Source organism: Saccopteryx bilineata, chromosome 8, assembly GCF_036850765.1.
Source record: "Saccopteryx bilineata isolate mSacBil1 chromosome 8, mSacBil1_pri_phased_curated, whole genome shotgun sequence".
Taxonomy (NCBI): domain Eukaryota; kingdom Metazoa; phylum Chordata; class Mammalia; order Chiroptera; family Emballonuridae; genus Saccopteryx; species Saccopteryx bilineata.
Genome location: NC_089497.1, coordinates 13,332,598 through 13,360,414, shown reverse-complemented (window position 1 = coordinate 13,360,414; position 27,817 = coordinate 13,332,598). Strand labels below are relative to the sequence as shown.

The 27,817-nt window shown below is 40.6% G+C and overlaps 1 protein-coding gene across 6 annotated transcripts in view; it reads left to right on the top strand.

Annotated features, from left to right (window-relative positions):
* The window catches only part of ROBO1 (roundabout guidance receptor 1), a 1,143,090-nt gene that overhangs the window by 1,004,052 nt on the left and 111,221 nt on the right, over positions 1-27,817 (top strand). For all 6 annotated transcript variants that reach the window (XM_066240776.1, XM_066240777.1, XM_066240772.1 and 3 more), the window contains 3 exons: positions 15,940-16,060; positions 17,213-17,351; positions 19,754-19,881. In XM_066240776.1, the coding sequence (XP_066096873.1) occupies positions 15,940-16,060; positions 17,213-17,351; positions 19,754-19,881 (388 nt within the window). The remainder of the gene's footprint in view (positions 1-15,939; positions 16,061-17,212; positions 17,352-19,753; positions 19,882-27,817) is intronic.

The window sequence follows — 27,817 nt, the reverse complement described above, 5'->3', positions numbered from 1 at the left end:
GCATCAGTTCTTCATTGTGGCATTTTAGTTGTTCATCGATTGCTTTCTCATATGTGCCTTGACTGGGCTACAGCTCAGCGAGTGACTCCTTGCTCAAGCCAGTGACCTTGGGCTTCAAGCTAGCAGTTTTGGGCTGAAGCCAGCAACCATGGGTTCATGTCTGTGACTCCACGGTCAAGCCAGCAACCTTGGGCTCACGCCAGTGACCTTCGGCTTCAAGCCAGTGACCCCGCACTCAAGCTGGAGAGCTCGTGCTCCAAGCCGGATGACCTCGTGACTCCAGCAAGTAACCTCGAGGTTTGGAACTTGGGTCCTTCGTGTCCCAATCCGACACTCTATCCACTGTACCACCGCCTGGTCAGGCCAACCTTTAGATTTTGAGTTATTTTAAAGCTGAGCATGTTAAAGGGGGTTGGGATTTTCTTTTCATTATTTATAACTGGGTAAAATTGACTTTATCTCTTTCTTCACCTTGTCCATATTATCACTTTATTTAGATGTTTTCTCAAAGAAGAATCCCCAGTCTTATTCTGAGAGTGATGTTTTGCTAATCTAATGCAGATTCTGCAAGTTTTTTAAAAGGATAGCGGCTTTAAAAGTACTAATTGATAGTATCGGTAACATCTGGCCATTTCATTGCTTAGCTTTTTAAACCCAAAGAATTTGATAATATGGTAAATCATATATCTTTCACATTATCTGCTGTGCATTAACCAAATTACTCACAGCTGACACAGGTTCTCTCTTCTTAAATCTTACAAATCGAGGTGATCCCAAAGCTCTAAAGGCTGGTCACACAAGACAGAGGCTTATGTCTGAGTCACCTTTAACAGTTCCCATCTTGCATGAGAAAATTTTAAGAGCACTTGAATTTGTTCTGCATAGTAATATTGGTTGAAAAAAAAATAGAGATTTGTCTACGTGAGTGGATAAAGTGTAATTTACAAAGGAATCCATTATTTCTTATTTCTTTGCCTTTTAACAGTCATGGTGTCACCCGTCTCTTACCTCGATGTAGCACGTCACCATATGGGGCTATGCATCATGGTCATAAAAGATCATGTCAGATTCCCCCATCTTTACTAGGGAAGCGTATAAATAACCTGTTTAAATTTTAAACATGCCGTAATAATAAGTGCATGTTTCCATGGAAAGAGTCATTCCTTCCTATAGGGACTAATGGGAGACATTACCTAACTGTATTTGTCCTAGGAACAGCGCACGCACCGTGAAACGTCAACACGCACATTCCCCGCAGTGGAGGGACTCGTGGCGAGCAGGTTGGAGCTCCAGATCAGGCTGCAGTGTGGAATGCGATGGAGGGAGATCCACCAACAGCACCTCTTTCTCCCCCCAAACCTCGAGCTTCAGCTCGAGAGCTATATACATTTACAAGATCCTGTTATTTGTAGTTTCTGAAGTGAAAGCAATGAAAATAATACGCTCTTGTTTCCTGTCCAAAAAGAAAGGACTCTATGTACGTTGTACTTTGGATTGAGGTAGAAGGAGCTCCCATCCATTGACTAAATGATCTGGTGCGAGTTTCTGATACTCTCTGAGCCTTAGTTTACCCATCTCAGACAGGAGCTTACACCTCTCCCGGGGGGCCTGCAGACATGAAGGGTGACATGTGCAGTGATGTCATGTACACAGCATGTTCCTCAAAACTGACAACAGGGATCCACCTTGCGTGTCAGTGTGTTAGCCTGTTTATGCAGCTCACCACAGATTCACTGATGTATTTTTCATGTGTTTATGGAGAAAGCTATCAAAGGCATTTCACTCTGAGGACATCATTTCTTTTCATGGTTTTACAATTGCTGTGTCCTATAAAACTTATATTGAAAACATCAGAGAATTTAAATTAATATATTAATTTGGTATTATGAAGTCGTCAGAATTTGAATTTGTCTTCTGTAAGGAAATATAAAATAGTGTACTTACAATAAATAAAAAAAAACAGGTCTTTTTCTGAAGAGATAATGACCGAAATCAAAGAATCCCATCTACTGTGTTCAGTTCCTTAAATCTGAAAAAAAAAAATCTGATATTGTGCTTCTACATTGAGGCTTGTGCTAGGTATCAGATATGACAGGCCCCTTGCCGTCATTGAATTTATAATCTATGCAGAAGAAAGGCAAGGACATAAGATCAAATTTTCTTTTTTTTTAACTGACTTGATCTTACTCCTTCATTTTCCCATTGACAGACCTGACTTCCACCAGAACATTTCCGAACACCATTTCCTGCTGGAACTCCCTCAGGTTTCTATGCAATCAACCTAGGATTCATGAAATGCTGAATTTCAACTCAAAGTTCTACCAATATAACTTACAGGCTTAGCGTTAGAAGAATTCAAAACACTGAGGTCCTTAACACCATTCATACTTTCTGTACTCAACATTTTCTGTTCAGTACGTTTTATAGTGGCCCAGGTCCTGAACCATTTATGACTGAGAGAGATCATCCCAGACAAGTACCACGCCAAACGATTTTTGCGATGCTCTTCAGGTAGATCCTTTTCTCTTTTATTTTGTTCTCACAGATAACTACTGAAACAAGACAGCAGGATGCATTTATTTTTGTTTATTATTTGTCCCAGAGTTCATCATGAGTCCTCAGGAAATAGTGAGAAGTGCATGTGGGTAATTCTGAAGCCTAACACAATGCAAAGAAAGAATTCAAGCTCTAGCTCAAAACTTTCATCCCAAGATGTTAGTCTCTTCCTCACATGTGTAGATTACCCTACTTGCTTTCTCTTAGGAAGTATGTAGATACATTTATATTTGTTTTAACACGTGCAGTGATGGGAAGAGGGGTGTTATTATCTCTTTCTCATCCTGTGTACCTTATGAAATAAAAGCACACATTGGCCAAAACACTGAGCCAAGTTCTGGCTTAGTCTTGGAATCAATAAAAGAGAGTGAGCCTCTGGCCATATGGATATTGAATCTCTGACCCTGGTCTGATGAGCCCTAACTGATTAGTCAGATAATCTTCTTGCTCTCCTTGACCCTTCGGGACTGCGTTACCAAGGATTGTGAATGAACATTTACTGCAGTGGGTAGCTGCTGTTACTAGTATCGAATCGTAATAAATGGAATTAAAGGTTTGTATTGATTTTTCTTTTCTTTTTGCAGATTACTAATGCTTCCATAAAGTAATTACCCTTTCTTAACTTACCTGCTTGATTTTCATAAATTCACTCTGAATGTCTGAGTACCAGAATCCCTTGCATACTCAAACTTGATTCGACTTCATCTGTCTTGGTTATATGTCTTCTTCAAAATGTGAGTTTAAGTTTCAAGAGTAACAAATTATATACAGTGTCTGGAAAAGGTATCATCTCAGTCAGCCATTTGGTGGTGAGAGAGATTCTCACACTGGACCAAAATGAGGGAGAACTAAGCATAAAAATCCACAGAGAGAAAAAGGGGTTACTGTTTGAAAAGTATTTTCAGCTGGTGTACTTGTAACTCAAAAGAGCTGTGTTTGAAAATGAGCTCCCCCTCCCCTCCCCCAAATACTGTGAGCATTTATCATCTTTATTTCTTGGGTATAGTCATAATTCCTCTGTAGATATTTATTTCAGGCTGTCCTAAAAGTGACTGTATGTAAATTCAGAATTATAGCCAGATGGTTGGATGAGGTGATAAAAAGCAAACCCAAGTTTTGTAGGAAATGAAAATGGCCCATAAGACTTTGCTTCTACCTTTAAAACAGCAGGACATTGTTTCATGAGACCTGTGAAGGAACTAATGCATTAACTTTAATAGCTATGAGCTAAATTAATTTTTCATAGGCATGCAGAGTCCTCGCTTATCCTACCTCGAATTTTCATAGAGATAAAAATCAATCAGCTTTCTTACTCTGAGGAGCTAGATAGCAAAGGCTGTTTTCTTCCAAAACCCACTCTTTCTGTCGCCTCCTTTTTTATGGTTTGCTTCGGGTTTTCATCTTAATGATTCAGGAATCAGACACCCAGGGAATCAGCAAAACGCCTTCCCTGTTTTATCTCTTCTTCATTTTTCCAGCGCTCAGCAGTCTGCTCCCGGTTTGGAATACGATAAATTAGAGAGGGCTTTCCTGGTTGGTTGCTTTAGGCTACAGAACTTGTGTGGGTGTCCTGGACAAAATGCCAAATATGTATCTTCCTACGAACACGGAGCCACATTTAAACAAGCAAGATCGGCGTGGTTTTAAGGAGGCGATGTTTCTCTTCCCTTTTATTCCTTGGTAAAATTAGGAGTCCTGAAAAGGTCCTCTGGTGATATAAACTAGCTTAGCTAGAAAGGTGATCATTTATAGCTTGACAAGGAAAATGGCCCTCCTCTGCCTTTTAACTAAAGTGCGTCTCTCTGCAGGGTGGCTTCCCCTTATGGTGATGAGCAGCAGGGCTCTTCCCAATGTAGACTATAATCAAGCGAGCCTAGGTGTGCCTCTGCTGCAGCCAGCAGCCGGAGCTCCACGTGCAAATAGCTGTAAGGAAGAGATGAGAAGTTCGGCGGGAGAAGGGGAGATGGCCAAGAGGTGCGGCACCAGACCTCGCTCCCCCAGGCCTGTGTTCTGAGCTGGCAGCTCCCACGAGAACCCCGTGTTCCCTCTGGACTGCCTGCTGTTTCTGCAGGAGTCTCTAGCCGCCTCTCTCTGATGATCAAGTGTGTTTAAACTCCTGGCCGACTCCATGTTGGTTTCTGAGTGGTATTGTACAATGTACCAGGCAACATGTGACATCAGATCATACTCTCCTGTTTGCATGGATCCCAAGCAGAGGTGGGACACCCGTGGGGAAAGCCTCAGGGCCTGTTGTCCCTCTCTGTTCCACTCTAGGGGGACAGTTGAAAGACCTGTAACAAGTGACAAGTTTTCCTCTTCTAATAATACTGTGTCTTTAGCATCCCCAAGAAAAAATGCGGAATGGTCACTTGATTGCTTTCCACTGGTCATTTTCATATTCTCTTTACAAGGAGTATATACTTACCCAGGCATACTTTTGTTGTATAAGACTGTTTTTTTTTTGCAAATCCCAAGAACATTATTAACCCTTTGATTGACTCTAAAGGAGGAAACAGGCTTTGCAGAAAGATGGACCTATTGAAATGAATTAGTAACATCCAGTGAAAACTCTTTGCAGTGTGATTGAAATCTAATGGAATTAATTTCGTTGTAATCTACTGCAAAAAAATGTAAAATGAGCTTATATAATCTGTGGTTCTTAGTTCAGGCCTTCTTTGGGGTACAGCTGCTTTCACTGTGTGTCACAGTTCACACGGAATACCCTACATTGCTGCCTTCGGAAGGGCAGCACGATGAGAGAGATTGTATCTAAGAGTTGAGTGGGTAATAATTAACACAATTCGTTTCATCTTTCTCCTCTTCCTCCGCCTCCTCTATCTCTTTAAAGTGAGCCAGAATGAAATGAGAATGAGAGGTGAAAATTTTTTCAAAAAGTTAGTTGAATGATTGTTGATAGCCTTTATGAAAGGTAGAAAGAATAATAAACTCTGCTAGCCAGGAAGAACTGTGATTTGGCTGACCTTGGCTTATTGTTTGTATATTTATCTAAAATAAAACTTATGTTTGAGACTTAAATATGAAATTCTGTGGTCAGATATGTGATGTCATAAAATACTATTTTTGGATGGCAAGATTAAGGCAAGTAAAAATAATACATAAGAATTAATCTCGCAAAATGTGTTCTTAAAAAGGTATTGGTGACTAGAGTAGTGGATGTAAATTGTTTTATAGCAACAGTTTTTGATAATGAAGATTTATTAAGAATTTGAATTTTTATCTGATTACCAGTTGCATTAAAATTTAGGCTTTGAAAAGTGAAACAACAAAATTATTAATGTTTACATTCAGAAATACAAAGTACCTCATAAGATATTACACCGTAACTAGTAAAAACAAGATATTATTTAATTCTACACGTGTCCTCTCTATTAAGTATTTTTACTGAGCTACTTACCTGGGGTGTAAGCAATATATATTGCCAAATAGGAAACACTGATTTATTTCATATGATGTAAGATTTGAATTATGTTTTAACGGTTATATATATTTTTAGATTGCAGTGAGATGTATATTTAATTCCTTCCTTTGTCTATCACTTATAAAATATAATTACACTCTTACCAGTGATTTTGCTTAACTTAGAAGGCACTAAAGTATAATTGTTTTTAAAGATACTGTAATCTATATGAGAAGATACGTTTACATCAAAGGGTGATACCACTCTTTTTATTTTGTTTTGTATATTTCTGAAGCTGGAAACCGGGAGAGACAGTCAGACTCCCGCATGCGCCCGACCGGGATCCACCCAGCATGCCCACCAGGGGTGATGCTCTGCCCCTCCGGGGCGTCGCTTTGCCATGACCAGAGCCACTCTAGCGCCTCGGGCACAGGCCAAGGAGCCATCCCCAGCGCCCGGGCCATCTTTGCTCCAATGGAGCCTTGGCTGCAGGAGGGGAAGAGAGAGACAGAGAGGAGGGGGGGCATGGAGAAGCAAATGGGTGCTTCTCCTATGTGCCCTGGCCGGGAATCGAACCTGGGTCCCCCGCACGCCAGGCCGACGCTCTACCACTGAGCCAACCAGCCAGGGCCGTGATACCACTCTTGTAGCCAGGTTGCAAAAGATCTTATTCCACTTTCTCCCTCTCTCTGCTTCCTGCTCAGATAATTATCTTTTTTTTTTTTTTTTGGTTTATTTTTGCTGCTGCTGTTGTTGAAGTCATGCTAGATTTTAAAGAAATAAAAGCTGTTATTGTGACTCTTCTTTACCTGTGTCGTTGAAAGGAGTCCTTTGGGACCATCCAAAACTGCCCTGCCCTTTCCTTCACCAAGGAGGATGTCTGGGGGCTGCGACTGGCCGTCTGGGGTACTGCATCTCCTTGTCATTAAGAAGTAGGAAACCCGTGGACAGTACCTCTCCTGTCGTTTACAGCAGCTTGCTCTCTGTTCTGTAGGTCAGAGATCCAGGCAAAATTGACAGCATGGCTGTGAGTTGTTCTGGGCAAAAAGTTAGTGGTGGGTTGTTTCAGGATGATTCTCCAGGCTGTAATTCTAACCTGCCTTCTAGTTTACTTTGCAAGATAGCATGTAACAGTGGTAAAGAAACATGTTTTCCCCTGGCCTGTAGCTCAGTGGATAGAGCATTGGCTTGGCTTACAGACGTCCCAGGTTCGATTCCTGGTCAGGGCACCCAGGAGAAGTGACCATCTGCTTCTCTGACATCCTCTCCCCCTTCTCTCCCTCTTCTCCTCCCGCAGCCAGTGGCTTGATTAGTTCTAATGTGGCCTTACATGCTGAGGATAGCTCAGTTTGTCTGAGTGTTTCAAAGTCTGGCACTAAAAATAGCTCGGTACTTGAGCATTGGCCCCAGATGGGGTTGCTGGATGGATCCCTGTTAGGGGCACATGCACATGCAGGAGTTTGCCTCACTATCTCCCCTCCTCTCACCTAAAAAAAAAAAAAAAAGAATTAAGTTTTTCAGAAAAAGAATTTTTTTTCTCCACCCCGATATTTAAATATTTTATTCACCATGTTAAGCCCACTTATCAAACAGGGTTATTATAAGTCAATTTCCAAGTGTCATATAAATACTTTAAGTACTACACAATTCTCATTGCTATGATGATACCCATGTGTCATATATATATAATATACATATGTATTTATATAATTAAATGTATTTCTCCTTTAACAGGCCTTCTAAATCAGTATTCTTTCAAGCCATTGTTATGATGTGTTTTAAAAATAGTCTTTCTAGTGAGGAACACAGATTTTTGAATGTGAAATCTACTATAGGAAATGAGATAAATTATATGACAGTCTGGTGGTTGGCAGTCTGAAATCATCTTTGAAGCCCTTAATATAATTAGTGGCTTCGTTTTTGGTCTGCTGAATTCAAGTCATATTAGGTTAATGTAATTAAAAGCAGAAAAGAGTTTGTGTCGCCACGCTAGTTAATCAGCCCCAGTGGTTTAGTATGTGAACCTAGAGGTGTATGGATAACATTGTGGGGGTGATGCTCGAAAAAAAAAGAATTCCTGTGTAACAGATACTGCAAATCATCTGACTTGCTTAAGGGTAGAAAATGAAGACATACCAAGGAGTTCACTTCAAGTTCATCTTTATTTCTGATTTCGAGCACTGATTGCAGGGTAAGCTGTATACTCCATAGAATAAGCGGACAGAAACCTTACCTAATTTACTCTTGGGAAGAAAGCATGCTTGTTTGTCTGCAGAGAAGAGAAAGTTTTTCCTCTTGTATTCTGGAAATAAGAACGGTGATTGTCCTTGTTTCATGCTTACCGGAAATGTAAGACCGTCTCTTCCCTTTTGGTTGAAAAGCTACATCTTAATACCTGATATTGCCATATTATCTTGTTACTCAGTAAACAGTTTGGTCCGGGAGATGAAAGCAATCCGGAAAGGGATTTTCAACTGCTTCAGAGAAGTCTTCAAGTGGGAGAGAAGCCTTTTTTTTTACCCCTAAGGATGATTATCATTGATAAATTCTTAAAGGGAAAATGCTAGCATAGAAAAACCTTATATGTCAATTACCTTGAGGTATGATTCCATACCTTTATATCTCAAAACACTTTAAAAAAAATCTGAGGCTCTTTCGTAGAAAAATATCAAGCGTAGAGATATTTGAAACTTGAAAAAATGTTACCACCCTTTTCTCCTTTCTGCGCCTTGTCTCCTTCCCAAAAAGGAGCAGGACCATTGGATCTTTGTTTGGTTTGGTTTGGTTTTCATCAAGTATGTAGATAGCCGAGGCCCCCCTTCCAGCCCTGTCTAGAGCTTATGGAAATGCCGGCCTCTAATGTGGTTAGCACTGCAGGCTGGTAAGGTATATGCTAATGAGGAAGGAAGACCTCTGCTTTGGATTTTTGACATAGGCGAGATGCCAGCATATTGTCTGCAAGCTTAACAAATTCTGCTTCCCCACCGCCCGGGATTATGTTAATTGAAGCAGTGTGGCTGCACTGGGGTGTTTAACATTGTGTCTGTTCATTATACAAACTCGTTTTTGATAGGTTTACAATTTGGCTGTCAAATCCAGCTGCAGGAAGGGACCTGCCAAGAAATATTTCTTAGCTTGCTTTAAATAGTGCTGTTTTAACATTTATAGTGTTTTGTGTGCGTTAGACATATATTTTTTCTTGTCTATGTAGGGAGAGGAAACATCAAATTTTGCTTTACAACGGGGCACTGAGATTTAGAATGTATAAAGTCACCCTTTACAATCAATATTTTTCTATGACTCAACATAAAATGGGATTGTTAATGGTAGGTACTTCTTGAAAGCTGGTGCGTGATATTTGATCAGGGTTATAGTACGACGTGTTTTCTGTTCTTTTGTTTCTTGAAAAGAGCAAGCCACCATGCTGTCCACTTTTGTGACCACAGGCAAGAGAATTATGGCTTTTGGTTAGCTTTGTTTCAATTCAGCCATTGTCAGAATACCAAATTAATTTGCATTTATAATTAAAAACTATCATTTCCATCCATTATTATTTTTTTTATTTTTCCACTTGCCATATTTTTTCATAACTTGTGTTAATTTCTTTCTCGATCGTCCTAGAGGAGATTAATTTTTCCCAGGTTTGCTGACGCTGTTTTGTCTTCCACGTAAATTGGAACACTTACTTTGGGATCTGTAACTATTATTGCCTATAAGTATAGAATGGAGTGTCGTACTTTATAAAGAAAGCGTCTCATTCATGGGGTGGAAGTTGTATGCTAGTAGTTATACTAATCCGGGAAGTCTAGGCAGTAATTTCCCAAGGAAACATTTATTGTAGTACAGAATTTTAACCCCTCCTTCCTTTCATCATTTTAATACACTGTCCATCCTTAGACCAGAGCAAGGTCTTCACTACCATGTTCCTCTGCCTCAGGGCTATTGACCTTTGGGTGTGACATTCTTCATTGTGCAAGACTTCTCTGTGAAATGTAGGCTGTTTAGTGGCTTCCCTGGCCTGTGCCCACTAAGGGTCAATACTCACCCCCCTACACTCCATAGTGACACCACAAATATTGCCAAATATCTCCTAAGAGAGGGAGGATCATTGCACCCATAAAGAACCACTGTGTTGAAAGAAATAAGAAAAACACATTTAGCCTAAGAATTACTTGTTTCTAAGGCTTTGTTGTATTGATTTAAACAAACATTTTCTGACAAAACTAATGGGAACTGTGTTGAAATAATTGTAATAAAAAGTGATTGGATATAGTCTAACAATAAAAGATTATGTATTTTTCTCTTAATTTTTTTCTTTAATTGATTTTAAAGACAGAAAGAGAGAGAGAGAGAGCAAAAGAGAGAGAGAGAGAGAGACGCACCCATCTTGTCATTCCACCCATTCACGCATTCATTGGTTGACTCCCGCATGCACCCCAACTGGGGATTGAACCTGCAACCCTGGCACACTGGGATGGCACTAACGAACTAAGCCACCCAGTCAAGGAAAAATATTATTTTTTTATTAAGCAGATATCTGTTAAATTATGAAACTCATAATTATGATAATGTAAAGTCATTTTTCTAAGTGCTTTACATAATTAATATCATATGATCCACATAACATCCTTGGAGATGTATATTAATAGTATCCCCATTTTGGCCCTGGCTGGTTGGCTCAGTGGTAGAGCATTGGCCCAGTGTGTGGATGTCCTGGGTTCAATATCTAGTTAGGGAAGAGAGGAGAAGCAACTATCTGCTTCTCTATCCCCCCATTCTCCTGCAGCCATGGCTGGATGGTTCAAGGAAGTTGACCCCCTGTGCTGCAGATGGCTCCATGGCCTGCTGCCTCATGGCTAAAAATAGCTTGGTTGCCAAGCAATGGAGCAATGCCCAGATGAGCAGGGCATCACCCATAGGAGGCTTGTGGATCCCAGTTGGGCTGCAGGTTGGGGTGTATGCGGGAATCTGTCTCTCTGCCTTCCCCTCCTCTCAATAAAAAAAGTATCCCCATTTTAAAGAGGAAAAGGAGAGGTACAGAGGATGCCCCTCGCCCAAAGTCACACATACATACACACTACGAGGCCTTCTGACTCCAGGGGTCATGCTCACTTTGCTTTCCTATGAGGCTGTATCTACTTTTGATCAAAATGAAAGATTATCAGGTATTTAAAAATCTTGAAAATGATATAAAATATGTACTTTGATTTTGAGTTTGGTTTCAATCTAGATAATGTTGGTAAAGAATACCTTAAGTAGAAAAATAAAGGTGCAATTAAGTTGATTTTATTTAGCAACGGATGATTAATATCCATGGCATTGTTATAAGAAAAGAAAAAACACCTTTTTTTCTTGTATTTTTCTTATTAAATTTTTATAAATTTAAGAAATTTTAAAAATTAAATTTATAAAAATTTTGCATTTTTCATATTAAAATGTTTTCTAAGTTTAATATGTTTTTTCAGGACTCAATTAATTGTATTATTTTTTCCCATTCATATAGAAATTATATATAAAGGAACAAAGTTGTGGTAACTGTATGCATTTAGTCATATTATGATACTAGTGAAAAGATTCTCGAGATGCCTGATTTATTAAAAAAACAAACTTGTAGATAAAAATTTGTCATAGTGGTTCAGACTGTTATAGCTCGTTTTACTTACAAAAGACAGAGAAAATATTTTGTACATTGCCTGATGAGTTAGTTACTTTTAATGTGAACAGTAGATGTGATTTAGCAAACAAGTCTATAAAGTAAATTTTTAGGAAACAGTAACAATTACTTATATTTAAAATCATAGCTAGGTGTTTCCAAAGCATAAATCTCCTGGTAGATGAAGTTAGAAAATGTTTCCAAGATTGAACCAGATATAACCAATGGTTGGGGCAATGGTAACAGGGTGTGTACAGCACACTCCTTAGGACTTTATAGCTTCCTTTGAGTTTTCAGTTCACGTTAGTGTTTCTGCCCATCTCTCTCAACATTGGAATTTTTCCATGACTGAGAATCTCTTGGCTGTCTCCTCTTCACTCTTACTAACTGAATTCCCCAACTTCTCCATTTATACAGAACCTTTCAAAGTATAATAGCATGGAGCTGTAATAAATAATGTTAATTGGTGTCCCACATGCGCCTAACCAAGTTGATTTAAAACTCTACATTCCGAAGTACTTAAGATTTGTAATATAAGTTAGTACCATGTTATACTAAAGCTATACAAATAAATCTGTACTGTTGACAGTTATTTATATTTTATAATTTTTGACTCATTCCAGGTCTTTAAATATCTCTAAAATTATTATTGTACATTTCCCTCATCGACTTAACTTTGAAAATAAGAAGAATAAAGCATTTATTTTTTCTTACTTTGTGATAGCTGTTATTTATTAATATGCAATACCTTCAGAAATGAACTGACCACCTAAATATACAGGACCATTTAAGGTTAGATTCTGACGTAGAAAAGAAGGAGGCTCAAATGTTTTGTCCCAAGTTTGAGAAGGAATGTTTACAACAAGATCACAGATCACTTAACTTTCACATCAAGATTAGGATTTGTCACCTTCCTTTTTACTGGAAGAATTTTATTTTCTCCAGATTTTGCAAATGCTTATGTGAGTTTTTCGAAATATTGATATGTATATGATGAAGGGTGACAATGAATCTTCTTAGAAAGATCTTGATATTGTGTTACTCACATTTCCTTCACCTCAAGAACTCATGTTTATGAAACTCAGTTTGATAACAGAGCCCTGGGCTGTGCATTTCTTGTACATCTCAGATAGTCAAAGTCACATATGTAGTTACGACTGAAATCTTAACCCCGTTCCAACTCTCTGTGTGACGTTGGGCAAGTCACTTTACTTTCACAAAAAAATGTATCATTTTTACCAGGTCTTGTGACAGGTCCTGGGGCTATGATGAGGAATTAGATATGCTTCTTTGCCTCAGAGTTCCCAGTCAGGGAGGGACTCTGACAACGGAAAGCATAGTTAAAACATATTGTGTTGACAGGCATAGCGGAGGTATGTGGAAGGAGAGGTTATGCCTTTCTGACTGGTGATCAGTTAAGTGGAAAATGAAGGGAGCACACTTATCTTCCTCCAGTCTCACAGCAGGTTTATGCTAAAGACCCAGGTTTAAATGATAGTCACACAAGAGCCACTTTATAAAACACTGAATAGTTAGCACTAGGATCCAAGAGCCTTAAGGTTGCTTATTCATTTGATTTAAACATCTCAACTTTGAGGCCTTCTAAGGAGATAATGCTCACTCACATCAGAAAAAAAACATATGCAAAAGATGCTGATTGAAGTGCTGTTTATAAAAGGGAAAAGGGAAATACTTCAAACATCTATCAACTAGGAAATAGTTGGGTAAAATATGGAATACTATGTATAATGGAAAACCATGTAGCCACTAAAATTGATTCTGAGGATCTGTACACAATGTCTTTAACGTTCGAAATGTAAAAATATCCTCAATATGCAATTGAACTGAAATGCACCTTCCCGAGAACATATATCACATGACTCTGCTTTGTCTTTATCTACGTTGGGAGAGAGAAGAATGCTCTTTAAAGTATTGACAGTAAACTTAAGGTATTTTCTTCCACGTGACATTTATATTTTCTTGTTACTTTTTTATTCTTTGTAGTATATGTTTGAAAATTCAGATTAGTATACATGAAGAAAATAAAATTATTATTAATGTATCTTATAACTGCCACAAACCTTTATAGAAGATAGAAGTGTGTTATTGGATAACAGACTCGATTTTGTCGTAAAAGCAGGTTGCATTCAACAAAAACCTTTCAGTGGCTATTTGCAGGCATTACACTCTGTATGAGGGACGGAGTCATAAAAAAAAATGCAGATGCAAGTCCCTGCATAGGTTTTATAATGGTACTTAGAGAATGGTGAATATTTATAAGTCACATAACTGAAAACAATATTAACTTCTAAAGCCACAGAAATTAAAATTACTCTGTTATTATTTGATTTGTCCAACACATAATTCCTAATTTGGGTTAAAATAAGGCATTCCATGCATTCTAACACAGTGTGGCCTATCTTTAAAAAGGAGCAGTTTTAATAAACAACTAGTGAGTGATGACAAGTAATTCTGCTAGAGTGGTTCCCTACCGTCCCCAGCTCCTCCCTCCTCCCCTCCTTCCTCCCTCTTTTCTTTCCATCGTTTTCTTTCTTTTCCTTAATTGATTCACAGCACAATAACTCGGTGGTCAACACCCCCATGAACAAACAATTTGAAAGTTGTCTCTGACAAAACCTCTCTGAGTTTCACAGCATTATAGATATTTATGAGTGATTGAATTCAGCTCCCTACCTCAGGGGTATTAAATTAAATAAAGGGAGTTCAGCTTCTGCATCCCAATCTTTATTTTTTAATTTATTTATTTATTTTATTTTTTATTTTTTGTATTTTTCTGAAGTGAGAAGCGGGGAGGCAGAGACACAGACTCCTGCATGTGCCCGACTGGGATCCACCTGGCATGCCCACCAGGGGGCGATGTTCTGCCCATCTGGGGCATTGCTCCATTGTAATCGGATCTATTCTAGAGCCTGGGGTGGAGGCCATGGAGCCATCTCAGTGCCTGGGCCAACTTTGCTCCAGTGGAGCCTTGGCTGCTGGAAGGGAAGTAAGAGGTAGAGAGAAAGGAGAGGGGGAAGGGTAGAGAAGCAGATTTGTGCTTCTCCTATGTGCCCTGGCCCAGACTCGAACCCAGGAATGCCACATGCTGGGCCAACGCTCTACTGCTGAGCCAACCCACCAAGGCCTGCACCCCAATCTTAGTTCATGATTAGCTTCATTCTACATACTGTACTGGAAGTCTGCTTACAATTGTAATGAATTCTTCTTCAAATAATTAAATATTCAAGAGTGTACCAGGCCCTGGCCGGTTGGCTCAGTGGTAGAGCGTCGGCCTGGCATGCAGGAGTCCCGGGTTCGATTCCCGGCCAGGGCACACAGGAGAAGCGCCCATCTGCTTCTCCACCCCTCCCCCTCTTCTTCCTCTCTGTTTCTCTCTTCCCCTCCCGCAGCCGAGGCTCCATTGGAGCAAAGATGGCCCAAGCGCTGGGGATGGCTCCTTGGCCTCTGCCCCAGGCGCTAGAGTGGCTCTGGTCGCAACAGAGTGACGCCCCAGAGGGGCAGAGCATCGCCCCCTGGTGGGCAGAGCATCGCCCCTGGTGGGCGTGCCGGGTGGATCCCGGTTGGGCGCATGCGGGAGTCTGTCTCTCCCCGTTTCCAGCTTCAGAAAAATGCAAAAAAAAAAAAAAAAAAAGTGTACCAGAACAACTTTCCAGATGATTTATTGGTATCTCTTTAGTCTCCCACACCTAAGTCCCCAAGAAAATGCTTGGGCAGCAGCAACATCTATGCTTTTTTAGGACACCAGTTTCCACAGTGTTTGGGCAATTAAGATCTATTTCTTCAAAGCAATTCTGACAAGTTAAGTAATTAGACATTTTTGTTTCCACATCTTATAATACTAGAATATGCTTTCTTAAAATCACAGCTAATATGCATTTCCATATTAATTATAATGATAAGGTATTAAGAATTTTCTCTTTCTTTTTTCCACTTGTTAACCAAATTATTCATGCAGGTTTTTGGTTTTCACATAACTAAATAAAATGAAAGAACTTGGCTGGTTCAGAAATCCAAATTTCCAGTTATATAGACTAGAGTAACTTTACCAAAAAAAATTATAGGCAAATAGAAATGTATTTCCCTCTTTTACATGGTACCTTCAGAATAAATTCTGCTTGAAGCAACTACCTGTAATATAGCACATGCTACCCACTGGCTTTGTCAGATAATTATGTTTTGTCTGAATGCTCAGAAGGTAGACTTCACTTACCGAGACCTCTGTCACGTAAACATAGCTGAAACAATTTTAGTAGTATGTGCGTGAAACCGTTTTCTTATTTATTTCTTTAAGATCCGAGGAGGAAAGCTCATGATCACTTACACCCGCAAAAGTGACGCTGGAAAGTACGTCTGCGTTGGCACCAACATGGTTGGGGAGCGCGAGAGTGAGGTGGCTGAGCTGACCGTCCTGGGTAAGTGCACTTTCACCCGTCTGCTCACTGCACGGCGATCGCTTAGTTTTCTTTAGTCTCTTTGTGCAAGAGAGAAAGAAACGACCTTTTTTATTTTTATTTATTTAGTGTGTGTGTGTGTGTGTGTGTAACAGAGACAGAGAGACAGAGACAGGGGCAGATAGGGACAGACAGACAGAAAGGGAGAGAGATGAGAAGCATCCGTTCTTCGTTGAGACTCCTTAGTTTTTTATTGATTGATTTCTCATATGTGCCTTGTCCAGTGGGAGGGGCTACAGAAGAGCGAGTGACCCTTGTGCTCAAGCCAGTGAGTAACCTTGGGTTTCAAGCCAGCGACCTCTGGGCTCCAGCCAGCAACCATAGGGTCATGTCTGTGATCCCGCAATCAACCAGCGACCTTGGGGTTTTAAACCTGGGTCCTCTGTGTCTCAGTCCTATACTCTATCCACTGCGCCACCTCGTGGTCAGGCTTTATTTTTATTTTTATTTATTTTATTTATTTTATTAAGTGAGAGGCAGGAGGCAGGCAGGTAGAGATGGACTTCCACATGCACCTTAACTGGGATCTACCCTGCAAGCCCTCTACAGGGTGATGCTCTGCTCATCTGGGGCTGCTGCTCTGTTGCTCGGCAACAAAGCTACTTTTGCACCTGAGGCAAGGCCATGGACCCATCCTCAGTGCCCAGGGCCAAATTGCTTGAACCATTTGAATCATGGCTGCGAGAGGGGGAGAGAAAGAGAGAGAGAAAGGAAGGGGGAAAGTGGAGAGGCAGATGGTCTCTTCTCCTGTGTGCCCTGATGGGTAGTTGAACCCAGGACTTCCACACGCCAGGTCGATGCTCTACCGCTGAGCCACCAGCCAGGGCAAAATGACTTTTTTTAAAAAAGAAGCTTAACCCACAGTTTTGGGGATGGGAGTAGGAAAGGAGGAGTCAGTAGTAAAGCAGCTGAGACGCTGTGGCCAGGACACGGGGGGCCAAGCTCAGGGGATACGCTAAACCGAGGCAGGAGCTTCTGGAAGCAGAAAACCGGGGGGAATCCTGCTCTAAATAAGATGTTAAATTACAAATCTGTGCTGCCTGAACACGTAGCATAGTTTCTACTTTGTTTGTGTTTTCTGTTCTCTTCTGAGAAGGCTTTCTCTCGTTTTAGAGAGACCATCATTTGTGAAGAGACCCAGTAACTTGGCGGTGACTGTGGAGGACAGCGCGGAGTTCAAGTGTGAGGCCCGCGGTGACCCCGTGCCGACGGTCCGGTGGAGGAAAGATGACGGAGAGCTGCCCAAGTCCAGGTACAGATCAGAACTCACTGGTGTGACTCATCTACTCTCACTCTCTACGGGGCTCAACAGAACGAGATTCGCGTGTGCCTCATTAGTCATTAGAATAGTCGACTCCAGGCTTCTCGATGGTGGGGGGGGGCAGAACACGGTCCTGGGGAGAATTAGAATCAGGAGGTGGCCGTGCTTTCTCCGAGGATTTCAGACGAGAACTATCTATACATTCATGACCCTGACTTCCCCCAGGAACCTTTATAAAATGGGATACTTCTTACACGGGTCTCCCTTCTGTTCGACCAGACCGCAGGTCATACCAGTTTTGTCTGTGGGAGTTGGAAGGCAAGGAAGGAGGCAGGTACAGCATTCATGATATAGCTGGGGACCGATTAAAAAGCAGGCCTCCTTTTTCCTCAGCTACCACATCACCAGGGAATAGGAGGTGAGGTCAGAGTTTCTTGATATCTATCGAGTCCATAAATTGGCTAGAAGCAGAGATACACTCTCAGCCTTGGAGAATAAGACAATGAAATGAAACCTCCAGGCGTTGCCTTTAGCCTGTTTGTGCATCTGACTGTTCCTTCAGTAAGCAGATGTTGAGGCCCTGCTAAGTTCTGGAGTGATAGCAGCGGCTGCAGACAAACTTTCTGCCCGTAAGAGCTCACAGAAGGGACTATGTATAGATAGTTACAGAATAATGCAGCCAAGCCTTTGGTCACATAAAGGCAGACCTTTGGTAGCAGTAAATGAGGAGAGAGTTCTCCAAGGGAAGTGACGTGTAAGCAATCCCTTGAAAAAAATATTGATGAGCAAGAAAGAGGAAAAAGGTATTACAGGAAAAGAGACATCACAATGTATACACAAAGCTGAGAAAGAACATCACATGTTCCTCATGGTGGAAAGTTGAACCTGGCTAGTGCATTGAGCATATGCCAAGGAATGGAGGAAGACCGGGTCAGAAATACTGAGGCCAAACGATCGGAGGTTTTACTCCAAGATGGAAGAGTATTGAATCGTCTGTGTGCACACTGATGCGCTGAGAGGGGATGCTGGGAACAGGATGACTTACCGGAGAAACTGATTTTGTTAGATCTGTGGATACTACATTCATGTGGGGAGAGGCTCGTGTTGGCGGTCACACATTGTCCTACTCCATACGAGCGATGTCAGGAGCCTGGACTGGGGTATGAGAGGGAGAGAGGGGCCAGAGTGGCGAGAAGTTTCTGAAACTAAATCGGTGAATCGGACGATGTGTTAGATAGAAGGAGCCGGTGAAGGAAGATTGGTAGATTGTGTTAGGAGAGGGAGCTCGTTTATGTGATAAGGTAGGAAAAAAAGAGAGTGTTATTTGACATACTAAATATTAGGTGCCTGTTAATCAGTTTGGATTATGACTTTGAAGCTTGGAGGAAATAAGCACGGGCGATGTTGGGTTGTATGGTCCATGACTGCATAAACTATAGTGGAGACTGTGACTCGAGGGTATTAGGTAGAGTGAGATTGGGTTACAGTGGAACTTCCAGGGAAACCACCACTGGGGAGGGAAGCGGAGGGAAGATGAAGCTGGGCAATGCACTCTAAACCGACACTGTGTGATTTCTAACTCTGCCCCCAACGCAGCCCGGACCAAGGCCAGCCGGTTACCTTCCCCTCCTCTGCCTTCGTTTTCTCATCTGCAAAACGGCATGAGCAGAATGCCTCCTACAAGGCCTATAAGGGTTTTAGAAGATAATATGAAAATTGAATGGTCACTATCTTTTCATTTTAGTATGATTACAGTAGTTTGAAGGAATAAACAGATAAGTCCAAATTTTTCCCAAGAATGTTTTTTTTTTTTAGAAAGTAGTTCAGTATTTCAGCCCACATAAATTTAAAAACAAGCTCTTTTTTAATTTATTTTTTTTTTCAGTGGGAGGAAGGGAGACAGAGGTAGAGACAGACTCCCATGTGTGGCCCCACCTGGGATTCACCCAGCAAGCCCACTAGGGGGTGATGCTTTCTCATTCAAAGGCATTGCTCCATTGCTCAGCAACCAAGTTCTTTTTAGTGCCTGAGGCAGAGTCCATGGAGCAATCCTCAGTGTCTGAGGCCAGCTCGCTCCAATGGAGCCATGGCTGCAGGAGGGGAAGGAAGAGACAGAGGTGAAAGAGGGAGGGGTGGAGAAGCAGATGGGCACTTCTCCTGTGTGCCCTGACTGGAAATCAAACCCGGGATATCCAAACGCCGGGCCGATGCTTTACCACTGAGCTAACTGGCAGGGCCCAAGCTCTTTTCTATCTAAGTGCTGAACTAGAGAAATGCCACATTTTACCCGTTTTAAATTTTCGGAAGCAAATGTTGGTGTGTGATTTGATGCCTAGATGGGATCTTTCAGAAAGAAATTTACTTAACTGTGCTTTCTTTTGTTTTGTCACTAGATATGAAATCAGAGATGATCATACCTTAAAAATTCGGAAGGTGATGGCTGGTGACATGGGGTCATATACTTGTGTTGCAGAAAATATGGTTGGAAAAGCTGAAGCATCAGCTACTTTGACTGTCCAAGGTAAGGCTTGGGGAACAGGTTGTTGTTGTTTTATCATGAAAAATAATAATGTTAATATTTGAAGAAAGTATCATTGGTTAAAGTAGTCTATATTCAATATAGACTTTAAATTGTGCTAGAAATATTTTATTTCAAACCTATTTTAGGGAATTGTTGTTTTGTCTATAAGAAGTATGGAAGCATTTGTTATAGAAAATGGAATTAAATTTTCAGAATGATGGTGAGTTTTGTCTTGGACAGGTAAAGGAGGAGACTGTGCTATAATCTCTGGGTCTTCAAATTTAGAGTCCTTCTAATCTCTTAATGAAATGACAGCTATTGCCAAAAGCTTTGCTTTGAATACAAACCAACCTTCCACTCCTTCAGGCCATTCACGTTCAAGGAGGCTTATGATCTGGGACGTAGGATCTGGAACGTAGGATCTGGAACGTACGATCTGGAACGTATCATCTGGAACGTACAATCTGGAACATATAATCCGGAACGTACGATCCGGAACGTACAATCCAGAACGTACGATCCGGAACGTACAATCCGGAACGTACAATCTGGAACGTACAATCTGGAACGTACAATCTGGAACACAGATTGAAAGCTCCATCCACAGTGTAGGGACATTCGCAGGGCAGGCTTTTTCTGTACGCACAGCGTCGGTGATGTAACACACACTTAATAAATATTTGTTGAATGCTTTGCCTTTGCACTCCGCTAATTTTAATAAAGATTTATTACTTGCTGTCACATGAACCAACAACATATGCCACATTTGAGGGCTACAAGTTTCTGAATGTCAGTCATGTCTTAAACTGATGTTACAGAAACAGCTCTGTCACCGGCTTTGCCTCCATAATCCAGATGTTTTTCATTGTCATAATCCCTTTTCTCCTTTCTCCATGATGTCATACTGACCATTTCTTACTGTCTCATTTGAGCTTTTATTTTCTCTTTTTTTTTCCATTTTAGAAAGGACAACTAGTTTATTGTGGCATTTGAGAAACAATGACCTTTAAGAAACATTTTGTTGGTGGAAAAATACCCTATTTTGATAAGGATATAGAGTAAACAGGGATCTTGGCCATAAAGCACTTAGCTTGTATCTTGGTCTGACATTAGCTGCACTTGGTGCTGGCTTTTTTTCTGCTCACCATCTCCTCTAAGGCTATTATGAACAAAAAAGGTTGCTTTGAGGGAGTGCTTCTACTGTGGGCTTTCTACAAAAGAGCCTTGTGGGTGTTTTACAGTAGAGAAAAAGAATAAAGAATATTTCCTTCCTGTCTTTAAAGCCATTATGTCCCACTTTGGGGTTTTTCAGCGGAACCTCATAAAAACAAAAGGGGGAAAGAAAAAAGAAAGGATCAAGAACAAACATTGAATTTCTAAGACCTAGGCGACTTCTCTTTAATCTAAGTTTGACTTGAACTCCATGTAAGGCTTAAAACGGTAGGAAAAGAAAACCCCTTTACATTTAGAGAAAGCATAAATTTTAAGAGATGTCAAACCTGAGTTCAAAAGCCCTCCAGAGGAAGTGAGAGTAACCCAGGATGAATACAAGACATGAAAAGGTGTGTCTCTCTCCAGGCAATTGTGACGGGACGTTGACTGTCTATCACATTAGTTAAGGAGATGTGGCGTGTTTCACTCTGTTTTATACTCCTTTACCTTGGGAGTCAGATGCTTTTATAAATAATAGCCAGCTATTCTGTTGTGTCTACAGTAGACACTGACATCAAAATAAGAGTTTTCCCCTGCAATTTTAAACTCAGTTTCAAAGCTAATTCAGCCTTAAGTTTTCCATATGAAATTCTTGCCCCCTAAACTTGCATTTCAATGGAAATTGGGTACAAATGATTAAATCCAGAAACTACTTGAGGAATTTTATTCTTATTTCAACTGCATTGAAGCTTCTGTAAACTTATAAGAGATTTGTAGTGTGTTGAGAAGGTGTTTGATTCAAATATTAAAATATGCATATTAATAACACTGTTAAAATATCTTTAACTTTGCTAAAATAAGATGCACAATATGTCAGAGAAAACAATATGATTCCTAACTGGAAAAGGTAACTAAGCTAATAAAATAAAATAAAATAAAACAGGAGACTTTTTAAAGGAAACTTGAGAAGTTCTATCTTTTTTTTTTTTTCATTTGAGATTGAATATACTACAAAGGAAACTAATCAGAAATAAACCAATTTGGTGTCAGGAAACAATTATAATAACAAATTCAGTAGTATAGTTTTTGATTTCTATGTTTTATTTGTGGTTTATTTTCAGGATGAATGGGATTAAAAATAATCTTTCTTTCCCTCACTTTTCATACAATGAATTTTTTATTTTTAGAGTTGATGTTGGGCACGAAACAATGTCCCCCAGATAGAAGTGACGGAACTAGTCTCTTGAATAAAGGTGACTGTGCTTTGCACCCTGAGGAAAGATATGATTGGTTCCAACATTTAAAAAATAACTTAATTTCAGAATTACTGTCTTTTTTTGCCATTTTTTTTCTTGAAATCCCAATTCTACTTTTCTGGAGGCTCTACCTGTATATAATTCCTTAAATATACCTGCCTTAAATATTTCATTCTTACTCTTAGTGTTTCCTTGTTTTTCTTTCTTCTTGTGTGCAGTCACAGTGCTACTGGGCATCTAGTAAGTACTTTATCTAGTAAGTACTTTACAAAGTGAAGTGAACCTTCTGCTTGAGTGGGAGGAATAGCCCAGGGATGTAGGGATGTCCTAGAGGAAACTCAAGCAGTTTCTGGAGGTTTTGATACTGAGTATCAACTGTAGGTTATTTCAGGTCACATTTGAATAAACTGTATCTATGATGGCTGCCTGGTAGTCTGTTCTTTCTTTCTTTCTTTCTTTATATTTATTTATATTTATTTTTATTTTTATTTTATTAAATGAGAAGCGAGAAAGCAAGGAAACAGAAAAGCACAGAGACAGACTGCCGCATGCACCCTGATCAGGATTCACCTGACAAGGCCACTAGGGGGCGATGCTTTGCCCTTTCAGGGGCCACTGCTCTGTTGCTCAGAACAGAGTTATTTCAGTGCCTGGGGCGAGGCCTGGAGCCATCCTCAGCACTGGGGGCCAGATTGCTCGAACCACTAAGTCATGGCTGCAGGGGGGGAAGAGAGAGAGAGAGAGAAGGGGGAGAGGGAGTGTTGGAGAAGCAGATGCGCGCTTCTCCTGTGTGCCCTGACTGGGAATCCAACCAGGACTTCTGACATGCCAGGCCGATTCACTACCACTGAGCCAACTGGCCAGGGCCAGTAGTCTGTGTTTTTAAAGGGAGCAGAGTAAAACCCAAGGCTAGGCAGAGTTCCCTAAACTTATCTAAAGCTTGTTAAGTATACAGATTACCCGGCATGCTTCTGGAGCACCTGATTTAGCAGATCTGAACTGGGTACAGAAATTTGTTTTAATTAAATTTTACAGGGTGACATTGGTCAACAAGAGTACATAGATTTTGGGCAAACACCTCCACATTATTTGGACAGTCAATTATACTGTATACCCATCACTCAAAGTCAGATCATCCTTTGCCACCTTATATTTGTCCCTCTTTGTGCCTCTTTATACCCCTCACCTTCCCTTCCCCACCCCCTCCCTCTTCCCCATTTCCTTCCCCTGGTAACCTTTTTTTTTTTTTTTTTTTTTTTTTGCACGTGCATGCATGAGAGAGAGAGAGAGAGAGAGAGAGAGAGAGAGAGGAGAGGGAGGAAGGGGAGGAAGGGAGAGAGATGAGAAACATCAATTCTTTGTTGCGCCACCTTAACTATTCATTGATTGCTTTCTTATATGTGCCTTGACTGGGGGTCTCCAGCCAAGCCAGTGACCCCTTGCTCAAGCCAGTGACCTTGGGATCATTTTTATGATCCCATGCTCAAACCAGTGACCCTGTGCTCAAGCCTTATGAGCCTCATGCAAGCCATGATCTCAGGGTGTCAAACCTGGGTCCTCAGTGTCCCAGGCTGATGCTCTATCTACTGTGCCACCACCTGTCAGGCTTATATGTTACTTTTACTGATTGCTTTTAGAGAGACAGAGAGAGGAAGGGAGAAAGAGAAACAGAAAGAGATAAAAAGAAGGTGCCACTTGCTGTTCCACCTGGAGGTGCACTTGTTCATTGGTCACTTCCCATATGTGCCCTAACCAGGATCCAACCTGCTACCCTGGCTTTTCAGACTGGTGCTCTAACCCAATGTTTTTCAACCAGTGGTTGAAAACCACTGCTAACCTACTGAGCAACCTGGCCAGGGTATTGCTTAATTTTAATAATTATTAGTTATTTTGTAAGGAAAATAGTAATGTTCACATAACTCTGCAGGGGTAATTTTTCTCTGCTATTGTAACTTAGAAATCTTAAATAATAATAATAATAATATAGTCATGATAATTTATTATATAACATTAGTTAAAACTTCTCAAATATAAAATATTACATTTTCATTAAAAAAAAGCACCTACTAGCTTTTAGGGTAAATATGTTGGATCTTGTTAGAACCATCAAAGTTTGTTCTAGATTTATATTGAAGTTTTTACAAAATAACTACCATAGATAAATTCATGAAAATTATGATTGGGAATAGAAATGACTCAGCAATGCTCACATTTTATGTGCAATGCAGCATAATTGTTGTAGAAAAATGTTCAGCAGGGGGTATTTGATTTCTATTCTGATTCTCTTGTTTCTAAGAGTGAGTGTTTACCAATTATTTGGAGTCTCAGCATTTCAGGTTATCTTTATGAATTAGGGGTCTTTTCTGGTAATTCATTCTTAGACTACTAAGACAATCCGTGAGCAAATATCCTTAAAAACTGCTTCTTCTCCTTCATGACTACTTGGAAGCTTGAATTTCGCACTCCAAGCTGTGAGTAAAATATGAGGTCACATCTTGTTAATAGCAAATCACTTCACCCCTGAATCCTAAACCACATATGTATCTCACATAACATTGGTTGGATTACTTTTTCTTGGGAGGCAGAATGTAAAAGCCACTGAGCCAAATCAAAATATTATTTATAATATGGAAGACTTTGTTTTTCTAGGTAAAGAGGCAAACTGCAGTAATATTTGGCACGATTAAGAATCTTCTGATTAAAACTATATGCACCCAGGGCTCTGTAAATTTTTTGTCAATAAAAAGAATATCCAGATTTCTGTAATTTGCATCTCAGTTTCAGTGTATCATTGAAACTGTCAGAATGAGACCCAAAGGCTGTGCAGTAATTTGACCTATTGAAAAATAATTAGCCAATTACATGGCCAGTAAAAAATGGTGAAGTAATGCTGTTTGAAATGATTATCACAGAAAAAGTGTTTCTATTTAACTCCTTGTTACCCCAAAAATTCAATGAACCTGAACTTGATATTCTGTGATTTTCTGGTATAATCAAAGGCTTATTGCTTATAAATTTAAGCCATGAATATTGCTGTATTTATAATTAGTGTTTGCCCGATGATTTCTTCATATGATTCTTCATATTTCTCCTCAAGAATTCTCTTTGTGGACTTCACATACACAGACAAAATCAGGCATCTTTTAAAAGAGAGGTTCCCTCAGCTTTCATTTATTACATTGTTATACTTGTACTTTAGTGTCTTATTTTGACAAGTATTAACATTGCTGGCTCTGTCTTGGTAGGAAAGAATTATCCTATGAACTAGTGTTTCATAATCCATAATGGCTCCATCTTTTACAGAAAAAAAAAAAAGATGTCCACTGTGGTATTTATAACCGTTTTATAGGTCATGACATACCTATAAAGTAGAAAGCCTAACCGCGACAAAATAGATGCATAGGGGTGCCCTGCCGGGTTTTTAAACACTGTGCCATTGAAACTGTTAAAAATTTATGCCTCCATTGGTGATCCCAGAGTGGTAGCGGGCTTGTTTTCTCTTTTACTGTCGTAATCTAAACCAATGAGACCTTTATTAAATGCCTGCCAGGTGGGTCTGGAGGGTCTTCTTACAACCACAGGATAGCCAATTTAAATTTTTTTTTACTTGTTTTTATATTTTAACCAATTTGTGGTTAACTTTAAAAGTGAGTGGTTTCTGTTTTGTTTTATTTTGTTTGTTTGTCTTATGTCTGGCTAGGGGTAGCCTTTAAGAAAAAAACAAAATGGATATTAATGGATGTAGCTTCAAACAGTTTTTAAAAAAATGTAGAAAGCTTATTTTATTTACTGGAATATTTATTAATAACAAACCCTTTAAATTAGTAACTATTTATTTCTGATGACAATCATGCTGATAGCATTTTTAAACAATTCCATTCTCGAGGTGTGCTACCCCCAAAAGAAGATAAGGCCACATACAGTTAAAACTCTAAATTTCTCCCATTTCCAAGTTTGCCGTCTGCCCCCGGGATTGCTTAAGACTCTTTGCTTCAGTGATACTCATTGCTTAAACAAGGCAAACTTGATGGCGTTATTAATCTTTCCACTCCCTTCGCAACTTTACAGATAAAGCGGCTCTTGTTACTGTTAAAATTTCATTTCCAAAGTAAGTTTGCATCTCTCCATCACCAGGGGGATCATGTTGCCGTTGGCTCTGTCTGTCCCCAGGAACCCAACTGAAAACGGACGTCCATACACCGGCCATTTCCCCAGCCATCACATATTATTTTCATTGACTTGAACCATTAAGAAAATCTAATCCCATTTTTGTCTGTCTCTCTTTCAGTAGGAACTAAAAGACCTTTAGTCCTCCTGTTTCCCCCCCCCCCCCCCCCCCCGAGAGCGGCCCCACTCAGCCACCGGAAGCTGGACATTCAGATCTGAGTTCACACCCCACTGCACTCCTCTGCGGGCCTCTCTCAGGGGCCAGTTAGTCTCTGTATCTCAAGAAACAATTGCTTTTCTGCCCTTTCAGCAACTGCTCTGTTACAGAGAAAAGGCAGATGCCAGACATCTCTGAACCAGGTGATTCTCTGCTACCAGACAAGTAGGATTTCTGTGAAATCCCAGCTCTTTTCCCCTAAGTGCTTGTCCATTTTTCTTCCCTTGATGTGAAGTGGCTCCATTCTCTCTCCGTTTCATCACCTGTTTTAATTTTTAAATGATAAAATAGGATATCACGAGGCATGTCACTATCTCTTTAAATGATATTGTTGGCAGGCACTAGGAATTGTTCAAGTGAATGATCCAACGGTTGTGCATTGTCTTCTGTTCTGAAGGGTTGTTGAGTCTGATGCTTCCCATCGGTATTGACGTCCACTGTACAGCGAGGGAGCGGAGCTCCCCTCATTAGACTCCATCAGCCCCTGACAGCTTCTGGAAGGCTGAGCCTTCAGGTCTGAGACTGACAGGAGACCAGGGAGACACAATGATTGGACAAAAAACACTATTTTTGTTCTGTCTTTTGGCTGACTTAATTGCTACTAATGGGGTGTTTTCTGGAGCCTCTGTCCTTGCTGCTAGTGCACCTTAGGCTTCAGAGAAGAAGCTGTGCAGAAATCTCGGAGACTGGAGTTTATGACTGACCCCGATGCATCGTCCCTCCCAGGAAACGCAGACCCGCACCGCAGTCAGGACTTCCGGGGAAACCGGAAGCAGCTCTCCGAGTTCCGCCTGAGCTCTTCGTTTCCGCTCACCCAGAGCGCGGTGACGTGCTCGCCGGAAGCAGGGGCGGGCGCAGGGACCGGGGCAACAGGCGCATCCGGAGCTGACTCGCTACCACTCTGCGCTCAGAAGGCAGCGGGTCCTGTGGATTGAGATCCCGGGACGCTGTGCTACCGGGTGAAGGGGTTGTGCTTTAGTCCCATATTTCTTGTAGGGCGATCGTCACAGAATCCTACTTAGTTTGTCTTTTCAGTATTTCTCCACTCTCTCACCGTCGTGTCTTCGCTTTCATCCAGGCCTCTCCCCTCTGTCAGTGAAGCGGTGAGCCTCCCAGGGGTCCCCAAAGTTTTTACACAGGGGGC